Source organism: Oreochromis niloticus, linkage group LG4 (genome assembly GCF_001858045.2).
Source record: "Oreochromis niloticus isolate F11D_XX linkage group LG4, O_niloticus_UMD_NMBU, whole genome shotgun sequence".
Taxonomy (NCBI): domain Eukaryota; kingdom Metazoa; phylum Chordata; class Actinopteri; order Cichliformes; family Cichlidae; genus Oreochromis; species Oreochromis niloticus.
In genome coordinates, this window is record NC_031969.2 from 1848421 (window position 1) to 1861002 (window position 12582).

General features: G+C 44.8%; 1 protein-coding gene across 4 annotated transcripts; it reads left to right on the plus strand.

Annotated features, from left to right (window-relative positions):
• The first annotated feature begins 85 nt into the window (after positions 1-85).
• rogdi (rogdi atypical leucine zipper) lies at positions 86-9717 on the plus strand. Of its 4 annotated transcripts, none has more exons than XM_005461619.4 (12): positions 86-239; positions 448-627; positions 2093-2164; positions 2504-2586; positions 2767-2824; positions 2908-2988; positions 4417-4512; positions 4590-4688; positions 5622-5735; positions 5821-5870; positions 6259-6385; positions 8280-9717. In XM_005461619.4, the coding sequence occupies exons 2-12, from the start codon at positions 553-555 to the stop codon at positions 8319-8321; spliced, it is 897 nt and encodes a 298-aa protein (XP_005461676.1). In that variant the 5' UTR covers positions 86-239; positions 448-552; the 3' UTR covers positions 8322-9717. The 4 variants fall into 4 exon arrangements, with proteins under 4 accessions (XP_005461676.1, XP_013120586.1, XP_005461675.1 ...); XM_005461618.4 differs by having other exon boundaries at positions 88-247; XM_013265132.3 differs by having other exon boundaries at positions 87-627.
• The last annotated feature ends 2865 nt before the right edge of the window (positions 9718-12582 follow it).

The following is a 12582-nucleotide window of genomic DNA, read 5'->3' on the forward strand; positions in this document are numbered from 1 at the left end:
GCCAAGCGGAAGTTCTTAAGCCAGATATGGATTGGTGGGTGGCGCCACTACACCAGAGCCGTTGAATGGAAGGGCTCTGCACTAAACATGTGACTAATTTGATGCTGCATTCAGGTGGTTGACAGAAAACAATAAAAATGTAGCTTCATTTTCTCGTGGCGTAACTAATCAAACTAAATGCAGCAGCAGCCGGTAACTAAAGAGGAGCAACATGATCTGTGTGTAACGACAGCACACAGGTACTTAGGTAGTTAAAGACTATATGAACTGTAATAGTGAACGTGGAAAATATAACGTCTGACTCACGTAATTACAGGCCGGATAATAAACTGTTGCAGTGACGGAACATCGTGCCGTGGTCGCTTTTGTTTTGTTTTTTGTTTGTATTTTCAACTTATCACCGTTTCTTTGGGTGCTCAACTTAACCTAACTTGTATCCGACGTCAGTGAAGGCAACAGAGCTTCCCAAGGCTACCGTGAGACTGCTTCATCCCGAGCGAAACAGAGGCCGGTGTTTGGGGATCGTGGATTTGTTTTTGGTGCCAGGACAAAATGCTGAATCCGCAGCGGTCTCTGTCGGAGCTACCGAAGACGTCGACGGCCAGTCAGGTGGAGCGCGTAGTGCTGGTAAGCTGTTCAGCCGTCACGTATATTGCACCACTGCTATTAGACTAGCAAACACAGCGCTGTGTGACTGAATGGCTGGTGGCGTTTCCCACTGACTCGTCTGTTATTGCACAGAGCTGCCCACGGTAGCTGTTCGCCCCGAGCCTGTCCGCGCCTGCCCGGCTGCAGCCCGAGCTCGCGCTGTCATGTTACTATGACATTGTGGTTGACGGTCAGTGGGCCCATGGCAACGGCTCACCGTGAGACCGTTACCGACAGGTGAGCCCGAGCCTTCTGTTTACTGCTGAAGACAAACTGGACCTAAACGTTTTCCCTGTTCCTCATCCTCACTGCAGGGCGGGGGTCATACTGTTAAACATGGCTGCGGGTTCAATGGCATCAACAGACGTGTAAATGTCACTGTCAGCAAAGAGCTGACGTTTCAGAGTGTATCTCTACGATAGCAGGAGGGAATGATCTAATATGGCTGTGAACAGAGCCAGCCATGTACTGGTAAAACCGTCTGCTTGCCAGTAACAACCAATCACAAGTAATCCCGCTGGAGCTCCCAGTGTCACAGCTGGCTGATGGTCCACAGCTGGCTTTGAGGCTCTGACCCTGTCCTGTCCTTCAGTAATGAGACGCACACAGGATGTCTGAGCTGGACACTTTTCATTTTTGTGAGAGAACATTAGCAGTGTGGTTTTTATGCTTTCATACAAACCAGTACGGTGTAAGGTCTAAGTGTAGCGAGCCTCTGCACTGAGCCCCCACTGTGGATACACGACACATTACCACTGCTGCTTAGTTCCACGTCACAGCCTGTTGGTATCATTGGTGTGGTGTCCAGGATCAGACCGTTTTAAGTGGCTGAATCTGCATGGACCATGAAACAATGGTCTGTGTGGTACTTTGGGATGGAACGTTAAAGAAACAACGGGTTGTCCCCTTGTAGACCGGTGCTTCCCCCAGTGTGGCACACCCCATAGTTTGTTCTAGGGTTCCCTGTGCTCATGTGGATGTTACACTGACATTAATGGCACTGCTAGTCAATTAGCCAGTTAGCTTTGTGCCTCTGAAAATGCAGGACTGTATAAAATGGGCGTAAATATTCCATTCAAGCCCTTGAAGTGCTCAATTTCAGTCTCACATTAATTGAATTATTTGAAAGAGGCGGGACTACACAAAGGTCAAATAATAGACCTGACCAGACGACTGCCTGTGTTGCAGCAGAAATCTTCCATAGGGTCAATCAGTCTAATCGTATGAAGTCAAAATACAAGTTTATGGATATTGGACACAATGTTGCAAATTATTGGGTAATCATGTAAATTACTGACATATGAGTAATTTGAAGTCTCGTCCGGTATAGTTATTGATATGTATTATTGATTAATAATAGTAATTCTGTACGCATGCAGGGCGAGCTGCTGGTCTGTTATCTTTGTCTTTCACTGACAGTAAACTGGTTTACTGTGTTTGGCAGGAGGAGGAGTTCAACTGGCTGCTTAAAGAAGAAGTGCACGCTGTCTTAAAGCAGCTCCAAGATGTTCTCAAGGTAAACGATAAGCTTTCATGTGTTACAAATAGTTTCATAATTACGTGGCTGAAATGATCCATACTATTCAGTTTTACCCATGGAGCTCTTTGCTGGTCACAGTAAGTCTTTGCCAGGCTGTTAGAGTGACAACATCTGGCAGGTCACTATGACAGAGCGCTGTGGTTTTAACTGAAAAGCTGATCAAACACAAGTGTCCTCAGCACAGTGATCATAAATACACACAGTCCTGTCAGTGAACATCTCTAACAGGACTCTACAGCAGAGCAATAAGAAGCTCTCAGGAACATTCAGCACATGTTCTGACTGAAGAAGTCTCTGCTGTGTTCTTGTCACCAGGAGGCATCCAGACGTTTCTCCATGCCGACACCAGGCTTTGAAAATCAGCTTAAACAGGAGAACTTCATCCTTGGCAGCTCAACGTAAATGCAGCTCTCACTGCCGTACTGTTACTGTGGTAATCATTTGTGACAGGAGCGGACTCTGCACGTTACATGTAACGCTGTCGGCATTATACGTGATAGGGTCATCTTTCAGATCCACTTCCTTCTGTGTTTGTTGTCCTGTGATGATTCCAAAGGTAAAAATGTGACTTTTTTCAGCAGCATGGATCAAGTGAAGGGCGTGCTGACTCTGCAGGGGGAAGTGCTGACTCAGGCTGTGAGTTTATGACGTTCTCACAAAGGCTTTTAAAGACACTGCTTTAGGCTGAGCATCTTTAATGTTTGACTCTGTCTCAACAGGATATCAACCTGAAGGTTGCAAAGAGCAGCCAAGTGTTGCACTTCCAGTTTAGAGAAGACAAGCAGTGGAAACTGCAACAGGTATAGAAAACAGAGCTGCACTTAATAAAACACATAGCTGCTACTCTGACTTTACAGCTGCAGAAGTTTGAGGATGAAACATTAGACAACAATGAGAAAGAAGGCAACTCCTCAGAGCGCTCAGCTCCCTGGTATAACGCTGACCATAAAGCAGCTAACGTGCCGGCTGCAGTGGCAGTGCACCGACGTGGTTCACACAGAGCAAAGCAGGAATCTCTGTTTGTCAGGGTCCTTTTCAGGAGTGGAGCCAGGCTGAGTCAGAGCTATGTTAAGTCAAATATTAACTACCAATGAAACCAGTCTCACAGTGTTAACACAGTCACTGTAACATTTGTGTGGGACCGAAAGTCAAATTGTAATTGTGCTCTGTTAGCACACGTGTAGTGTGACATCACATAAGTATTACCTGATGCACCCATATAATTATAAGACTGTCAACATGTGTCTGTGTTCAGACAGTCCTGCTCACATGTTCAAACGTGAGCAGGACTGTGGTCCAGCTCAGAGGGGCGGGGTCTCTAACCAGGTAGGCCTGACCACATCACAGCCAGCGAGCTTTTAATGTTCCTTTGAATTGAATCAACACCTTGCATTAATTATACCAAACACAATTTGACCTTCATAGTATTATGAAAAATATTACTGAGCCCAAAGCAGCCGAGTACTGTGAATGCTATCAGCCATCACTGCCAGGTGTGGGTGAAGGCAGACACATGCAGCAGCATCTGTTCACAGCTCTGTGTGCTGTGTGACACTGGTCGCAGATACTTGTTGTTCTCATGTTAGGGACATGTTATGCCGTGAGCTGAAAATAAAGCAGCAGATTGTTTTACATGTCTGAGATTTGGTAACATCCAGGAGTGGACAACAAAGTGTTAACAGGATGTTTCCAGACGGTGGAGCCAGTTCTCTTCTCTACAGTGGAAAATGTTTTTCCTACAGCCAAAGCATCAGTAATAGGCTGTAAACAATAAGTTTGTCTTAATATCTGAGCTCTGCAGTGATGGAAAAACCACAAGCAGCAGCACATGTTTTTGTATTTTGGAATAATAGCTTTATCATTGTGAGGATGTCAGAATTCAAACTGTATTTATTTATTGAAATTCTCTGTACAGAGTTCACCAGTTATTAAAGTCCTGTTTTAATTTACATGATTATGTTGTGAAACAGAAGATTGCTCCTCTATAGTAGCTGATGGAAAAACCAAACTGTTAAACATGTCCACAGTGTAAAACTTTACTTATAATCCGTATGAGTAGCTGTACGTGATGATTTACATATGAAGATCTGTAAGTCATCAGGTAGTCTAGTCCAGACCACCTAGCTTTTAAAAGTGAATGCAATGAACCCGAGAGGTGATACTGGAGAATAGTCATCAAACACTGAATTTTATTTATGAACTTCTGTTTCGTTTCTGTGGTCCATCAGATCCAAGATGCCAGGAACCACGTGAACCAGGCTCTGCAGCTGCTGAGCAGCCGTGACGAGAGCTACCACTTCAAGTCTGGGGCTGAGGTTAATAAGGTGTGTCCCTGTTAGCACAGAGCTGCCACTCTCCTGGTGCTGCTGATACTAACATCAGGTTTGTGTTCATGCTGCAGCTCATGGATGGAGTGATGCTGCAGCTTACACGAGCTCGAAACCGCCTCACTACCCCAGCCTCCATGACCCTGCCTGAGCTGGCTGCCAGCGGTTTGATGGTATGCACGCTGCACTCAGTGTTCTTACTAGAGAATAACTGTCTTTGTAAAGACACGGGTTTTAAAGAAAACATTTTGAGGATATATGACAGCAAGTTTAGTCAGATCAGGTTCCTCGTGAGAGCAGGGTTTCTGAGGATGCTGTGTCCTCCTGTAGGTCAGTGCAGTGTAAGCTGTTCCAGTGCAGTCCCTCTGACTCTGATGGGAGGCTCCAGCTGACAGACGAGGGTGATCTACGGCATCACAGCAGTGCTAAAGTGGAACAGTCAGTAATAGTTAGGAGGTCATTTAAAACTGTAAAAAGCCCAGTCTCAGTGCTGGGCTCTAAATCCACAACTGTTCTGTGAAACCAGTATCCACAGTCTGGATTGGCCCTGACTAACCTCATTCGAGACTCAGAGGATCAGAGATTAACTCGGTTAAATTTTAGTGGCCGAAGCCCCAGGTAACCTGTAGGAGCTATTTATACCTTTGCTGTTCACAAAGGGATTCTCCACACTTTAAACTTGTTTAATGCAGGATATGTTAATAAAGCCATTTGGCAGTAGCAAAGCCACATCAAATATTAGTCATTAGATTGTTACATAATTAACCTGCTCTGAGCCCATGCTGACCTTGTTCTGATGTTTGAGGAGAAAGGTTGGAGAAGCACTCGTCAATGTGGTGTGGGTGGAAATAAACTCTACCAGGGCAGAAATACACCAAACCTATCTGCAGGTTGGGTTTGGCCTATGGTGGCCCTTGATGATGAATTTTAGAGCAGGACCTGATGAACTCTGAGTGTGCTACCTCAGTAAAGTTACTGCAGAGAAGACCCAGCAGAGTAATACTGGTGTCAGAATGACAGGTTAAACCATCCTGTGATGTTTGGTGGTTAAGATAAAACGTCAGGCTAACTCGGTTTCACACCAGCTTCTCTTGTTTGATCACCAGAAAATGTTCTCTCCTCCCATACCCGGGGATGTCATGGTCAACTTTTACATCAACTTAAGCAAACTGTGTCTGACTGTGTACCAGCTCCACGTGCTGCCTCCTAACACCACCAAGGTTAGACGCTGTGACACCGTGCACCCGTCTGTGGAGCCACACTCTGTCATGTGACCAGTGTTTGTGATCCTTCTCATATCCGCAGAATTTCAAGCCTGCTGGAAGCTCAGTGTTGCACAGCCCTGGAGCAATGTTGTAAGTCCTTCAGTCCTTTGATGAAACTTAAATATGTTGTAGGAAGGTGAAACGTTGTGCTCAGTGGCTTTACATAAAGAGCCATCGGTGTCATTGTAACTATTTATATACATGCTTATTATTAGAAAACTACATATTTTCATTACCAGGTGATGCACCTGTTGTGTGATCTTACTAAAACCTGGCTCTATAAGTAACATTTAAATAGTCCTGTGGCCGACTGGCCTCTTACTCTGACAGCTGGGATAGGCTCCTGCCCCCACGATGCTGGCTTGGATGGTGGATGGAAATAGTGATATACTGTATAGTTACTGGTAAGACACAGTAGTGCTAAAGTGTACATGGTGGACAGTATTTAAGACAGTATCTTTACATTTTGCTAACACAGTGAGCTCAACAACAACCGGTTTGAGGTGAGCCATGTTCACAAAGTTGAGTGTGTGGTGCCTTGGCTGAGTGACACGCTGGTGTTCTTCACCATATCCCTGCAGCTCTGTCAGCAGCTGAAGGACAAGGTCAGTCCCTCCAAACACTCCCATACATTATTAGTCATGACCTGAGAGATGTGGAGGAAATTTTGGAGCATTCATTCTGGGAGTACATAATTTTAAAATGTATTCCACTACAGTACTACACGAATGTACTATTTCTCTGTTTTTTTACTATTACTGAAGGTTACTCGCCAAACCAATACCAACTAGATTATTAAATCTTAATATAAATGAGTAACAGTAGGTGGACATTAGGTAAGGCTGCACTTTTTGCAGCGATCTCGTATAGAAACTATTCTGTGCGTATATAAAACAGGTCTGCGGCTCCGAACCGTAGTAAAGGGACCTCTGGCTAATACGTCGGGTTCGTGTCGGGCTCGTAGCCGAAAACTAGCTTTACTTTGTTGTCTGGGTCAACTTTGCTTGCCAGAGACAGAGAGAGGCGTTGAAAGGCTGCTCCAACGGAACTTATTTTTTCCGGAGGAAAACACGAACACAGTGTACAGTTGAGTCTTAATAGCTTACTTACAGCTGGGCTCGTCAGGCACTCTTCTTGGCTGCTGTGGTTATTATTATATTTACATGATTCCAGCTCCCGTTTCTGCTCGGTGACAGCTCGGACTTTTCCTTTTTGTCCCTCCCTCGCTCACAGACACATAACGGGTGTGGCAGTCCATTCTCCCTGCAGCACGGACTACACTGCCCATGAGGCTACATTGTTTAGGGTAATGCCTGTAACACTCTGCCTATTGCCTTCATATTAAATCATTTTTTGAATAATAATTTTAAAAAATATTTCTTCGTCATTATGCAGCTGCAGTAGAGGTGGCATGGGCCGTGAGATTGAGACACAGACATTAGAGCCTCTTAATGCGCGTTTTGTTTGGGTTTCCCACAGCGTGGAATTACCAGAAATAGAGAGGGCATAGCCGAACATATGAAACAGGAAAAGACCGCCGTGTAATCCATTTATTTCAACAAAGTAACTGTATTCTGAATACCACCTTTTTTTTTTTCATTTTAAATACGTAACGCCGGAACATGTACTCCATTACTCCCCAACACTGCTGTTTGGTAAAAACCTTAATTACAAATTGTCTGATTCATCATCGATGAATGTGTTTGAGATAAACTGATTTAAGTTTCTACTGTAACACCTGTACTGAGTTTTCTGTGCCAACATGAGACAAATGTGAGTAAAAATGTTCAAACATGACAATGAAATATGAATATTTACTCTGAAAACTGAATTAAAGGCTAAAAGTGAAATAAAAACTGAAACTAATTAGAAAATATGAACTTTTAATAACACCACCATTCAGTGTAAAGAGGGTTACCCTAACCCCTGATGCTGATGGTTCTGGAGCTTTAATGGGGGCGGGGGGGGGGTCTTTTTGTCATGCTTCAGTGTTTCAGATCAAACATAGAAAAAGCCAATTATACAGAATCTAAAATTATGAAGGGGACAAACACGTCTCCACACCACTGTGTAACTAACCTGGGGTCAACTAAGACGTTAACCAGGGTCATGTGACAGCTTTATGATGGCAGCTAGGTTTGGCAACGCTGGATGTGGATTTGGGTTTGTTTCATTTACTTTCTAGAACCAGCCTTGAATGCCAGGTTTGTGTCTTTACTGTGGGAACAGATCAGGATCAAAGACCTCTGGGATAAATGCTCTGGGTTAAATGATCTTCCTCCTGAAGCCCGTAAACACAGCACAGTTTGCCTAAACGTGTTTCCACAGTGGCTTAAAGTATTTGGACCCTTTGGCAGTTTGTTTTATAAAGTGACTTTTCCTATTGGTCTAGACAGTTCTTTGTTTTTCAACATTAAATCTGTTACAGTGAGCAGAAAGTGAAAAGAAGTGAAAACTGTTTAAACTTTGACTAAATCCCAGCTGCTTCCTTCCCTGCAGATATCGGTTTTCTCCAGTTTCTGGAACTACAGACCTTTTTAATCCTGCAGCCCGTCATCCTCCAGGCTCCGCTCGGACTCAAACTAAGCACTCTGTTGTAAAGGAAGTGTTCGTTATTTTAGGTATTTGAAATGCAGTGTGATGTCAGAGCCCTACAGCTCTGCCCCCAGTGATGTTAGCCCAGCTGGCTGACAGTCCTGTCAGTGCATCTCAGTACTGGCGTGTGGATTCATGTCATTTTGTTCACTTTAATAGAATTATTTGTTACCCACACTCACATTCCTAATTGTATTTATTGAGTTGTTTTGTAGAACACTAAATTTGTACTTCAGTAATTCATCTTTTCTTGTACTTGTTCTGTCGCAGCATTCTTACATGGTGATCACTTTGAAGGTTTCCTCATAGTAAAGTCCTGCTTTACTACTGTAGTACTGGTATACAAGTGAACACCACAGGCCTGTGACTGTGCTGTGAAATGCTCAGAGTAAAACAGTCTAAATAATGCCACTAACAGCGTCATATATTCACTCTGCTGCATAATATTAACCTCACACATGCAGCAGTAATGCTATGTAACATTGCCTGTGCGTTACTGTTATCATGCACATGCAAAAGGCAGTTTTAGTGGCAGCCAAGCACGTCATGTTGGAGTGGGAACATGAGGAGGAATCTGTGATGAAGGTAACAATAGTTTTCGGTATTCTTGAAGGAACTAAGAAAGTAAACAAAGGAGGAAGGTCTTTGAAGAAGCTCCTGTTCTGTTTCTCCTGCAATAGCATCTTTTTAATCTTCCCACAAGAAACGAACCACTCCACAGTTCATACCAACAAACCTGCTCCACAGTACGTCGAGGACAGGGCTCTGCCTCTGGAGGCTGTCATCACTGTACCAGGACCAGCTCATTTGGGGTGTAATGAGTTGCAGTTTGGACATAGATGTCAGCTGTTCAGCTCATTTTACCTTCTGCACAGATCTGAGCGCTCTAATTTATCCTGTTTCCAGTTTTATAAAGTGCACAATCAATAGAGGAAGTGTTTCTCTAGCTGTGGTACAACCTCTTACTTTGAGGAATTATTTCCCTCATTCAGTATGTGGGTGTGTACGTGTATGACACAGTACAGTAAAAAGCTGTACTGGAGCAGGGCCCTTTATCCCCTCCAGCTCACGTTCCCTGTTTGTTACTACATGAATTTATTTAAATAAGCTACATGTGACATCATCTGTTGCTGTTTGTATTTGTTTTGTCTCCTGTTGATTTTCTTTGAACCAAATACTATTGTAGACATGAACAAATGACTTCATTCCACTAAGTATTAATGTATTTAAAGATGTCTGTCATGTAAAATGTGGAGTGTGTGCAATTAAACTTTTGTCCTGTTGAACTCTCTCTTTGGTGATCTGAAGATACATGTAATAAAAAAGTCATCACTAAACTTCACACTTGTATTATTGTAAATGCAGTGCTGTATTGTATATTTGTCACATTTCAGATCATCAGATCCATTTTAATATTAGACAAAGATTCATGCAAAATTCATTTTTGTAATGATTTCATATGTTAGGGGGGAAAGAGATCCACACCTACCCCGTCTTTCTTTGTTTTGTTTGTGGTAACACCAGCTGCACCTGATTTGCAGTTGAAATTCTGAAAGACATCTTCAATCATCAGTTTGTTCCATGAAGCTTAAGTTCGAGTACTTGGGTTATACAGCAGCACAGTGAGATGAAACACACCAGGAAGCTTCTGAAAGGTTGCGTAGTAAAAGTGCAGTTGTGAATAAATGCTTGGGGATAAGGAAGCAACAATGGTACGACCAAGAAAAAAACAAAACAAACCGAGCAACTTGTATAAATCAAGATAAAACTGTTTCCCCTCCTCATCAGCACTGACAAACCATCTTCTGCAGATTTGCAATCAAGGTTTGCAGAATGATTTGACCAATGGCTCAGACAGTTCAGAGCGGACTACACATCCAGTCTCTGAGGTCATAGCGCTGCCAGGACTGCCCTTGACCATCAGGCCTGTTGGTGTCAGCAACGTGTGCACTGGAACACGAGCATGAGGAAGACCTTGATACAGTTTGGGGCACCATCTTTCTCATTAGAAGAAGCAAGACTTGTCATCACTGCAGTCTCAATACTGAGAGATATTGAGATGAGATACTGCAACCACTGGCATTCCCATATTCTGAGACCGAACTCTACAATGCTCGTTCCCATAGAGCAGGATTTATCAGAGCTTACCTCCAAAATATGGGAATGGAGAGGATGGATTAGCCTGTCTGCATCCCTCACACTTGCTTTAAATGTTATCAGTCCGTTCATTGGACATTATATGTTGTAATCAGCCCCACAGATAGGAGCCAGGAGAGGCCCTCTACCCCTGCTAATCGCTCAGGTTTGTTATCCATTCACACGGAGGGCCACAAGCAAAAGTATGGGAACAGTCCAGAATCCATTCTCCCTGACTTCCTGCAAATAAGGCAGTGCTCCCAGGTAAAAGGACTGAAATAGACAGCAGTGATTCTAATAAATGAGTGAGTTAATGTGGTGTTGATATACCAGCTTTGGCATGTGTTTGTAGACATTGTTTTCTACTGTCTTTGTGATGCTAGCTTAAAGTTACTATGAAAATAAAGCCACTATACAACTGTATAGTGGCTTTATTGCCACTATACAGTTGCACATAGAGTTTGGTATTGCACAGTGGTGGTCCATAGAGGAAGTGGGAAGTGGGGGGCTGTGTTATCGGTGCATGTGTGAGTTCAGGGTGGTTATGGCTTTGGGGAAGAAACTGTTTTTGAGTCTGTGGGTTTTTGTGCTGATGCACCTGTAGCGCTTCCCTGAGGGAAGCAGGCTGAACATGTTGAAGCCAGGGTGGGAGCTGTCCTTGATGATGTTTGCTGCTCTGCTGAGGCAGCGGGAGGAATAAATGTCCATCAGGGAGGGGAGAGGGCAGCCGATGATCTTTTGTGCTGTCTTGACCACACTCTGAAGCCTCGCTCTAACCGCCTTGGTGCAGCTGCCGTACCATACCGTGATGCAGTAGGTTAGCAGGCTCTCAATGGACGAGCGGTAGAAGGTCAGCAGCAGGTTGGAGTTCAGCTTGTACTTCCTGAGGACTCTCAGGAAGTGCAGCCGCTGTTGGGCCTTCTTGACGACCGCTGAGATGTTTTCTGTCCAGGAGATGTCAGCAGAGATGAGGACACCAAGGAACCAGAAGGTGTGGACCCTCTCCACACACTCCCCGTTGATGTAGAGGGGGGCTAAGTCAGTGCTGTGTCTCCTGAAGTCAACAATGAGCTCTTTGGTTTTCTTAGTGTTCAGTGCCAGGTTGTTTTCTGAACACCAGGCTGCCAGCTTCAGGACTTCCTCTCTGTAGTCTGCCTCGTCTCCCTTTGAGATGAGTCCGACTACCGTGGTGTCATCAGCAAACTTGATGATGAGATTGTTGTTGTGGGTCGAACTGCAGTCGTGGGTGTAGAGAGAATACAGGAGGGGACTCAGCACACAGCCCTGTGGGGAGCCGGTGCTCAGTGTGCGAGTGGAGGAGAGATGAGGGCGGAGTCTTACAGTCTGGGGCCGGTTTGTGAGAAAGTCCTTTATCCATGCACATGTGAGAGGAGGGAGGCCAAGAGTGACCAGTTTGGTGATGAGGATGTCCGGGATGATTGTATTAAAGGCTGAGCTGTAGTCCACAAAGAGCATTCGGACGTAGCTCTGCCGCTGCTCTAGGTGACTCAGCACAGCGTGGAGGGCTGTGGCGAGGGCGTCTTCTGTAGATCTGTTTGCGCGGTATGCAAACTGGTGGGGGTCAAATTCTGGGGGGAGGTAATCCTTGATGTGCTGAAGGACTAGTCTCTCAAAGCATTTCATGATTACCGGTGTGAGGGCCACAGGGCGGTAATCATTCAGGCTGGAGATGGGAGACTTCTTCGGCACTGGGATGATTGTGGCTGATTTTAGACAGGATGGGATGGCTGCCTGATCCAGTGAGAGGGTGAAGATGAGGGTGAGCTGGTGGGCATACGCTCTTAGCACCCTGCCAGGTACTCCGTCTGGACCGGCCGCCTTCCTGGGGTTCACTGCTAGGAGCACACGTCTGACATCGTGCTCCGTTACAGTGAGTGGAGCAGTGCAGGAACCAGGTGAGGATGAGGATGGGAGCAGGGCTGAGGCAGATGAATGCTGCTGTTGTGGTGTTTCAAAGCGGGCGAAGAAGCTGTTTATTTCCTCTGCCAGCTGCACACTCAGGTTTTCTGTTTTCGCAGTGCTGCCTCTGTGGTTTATGATGTCTTGTATT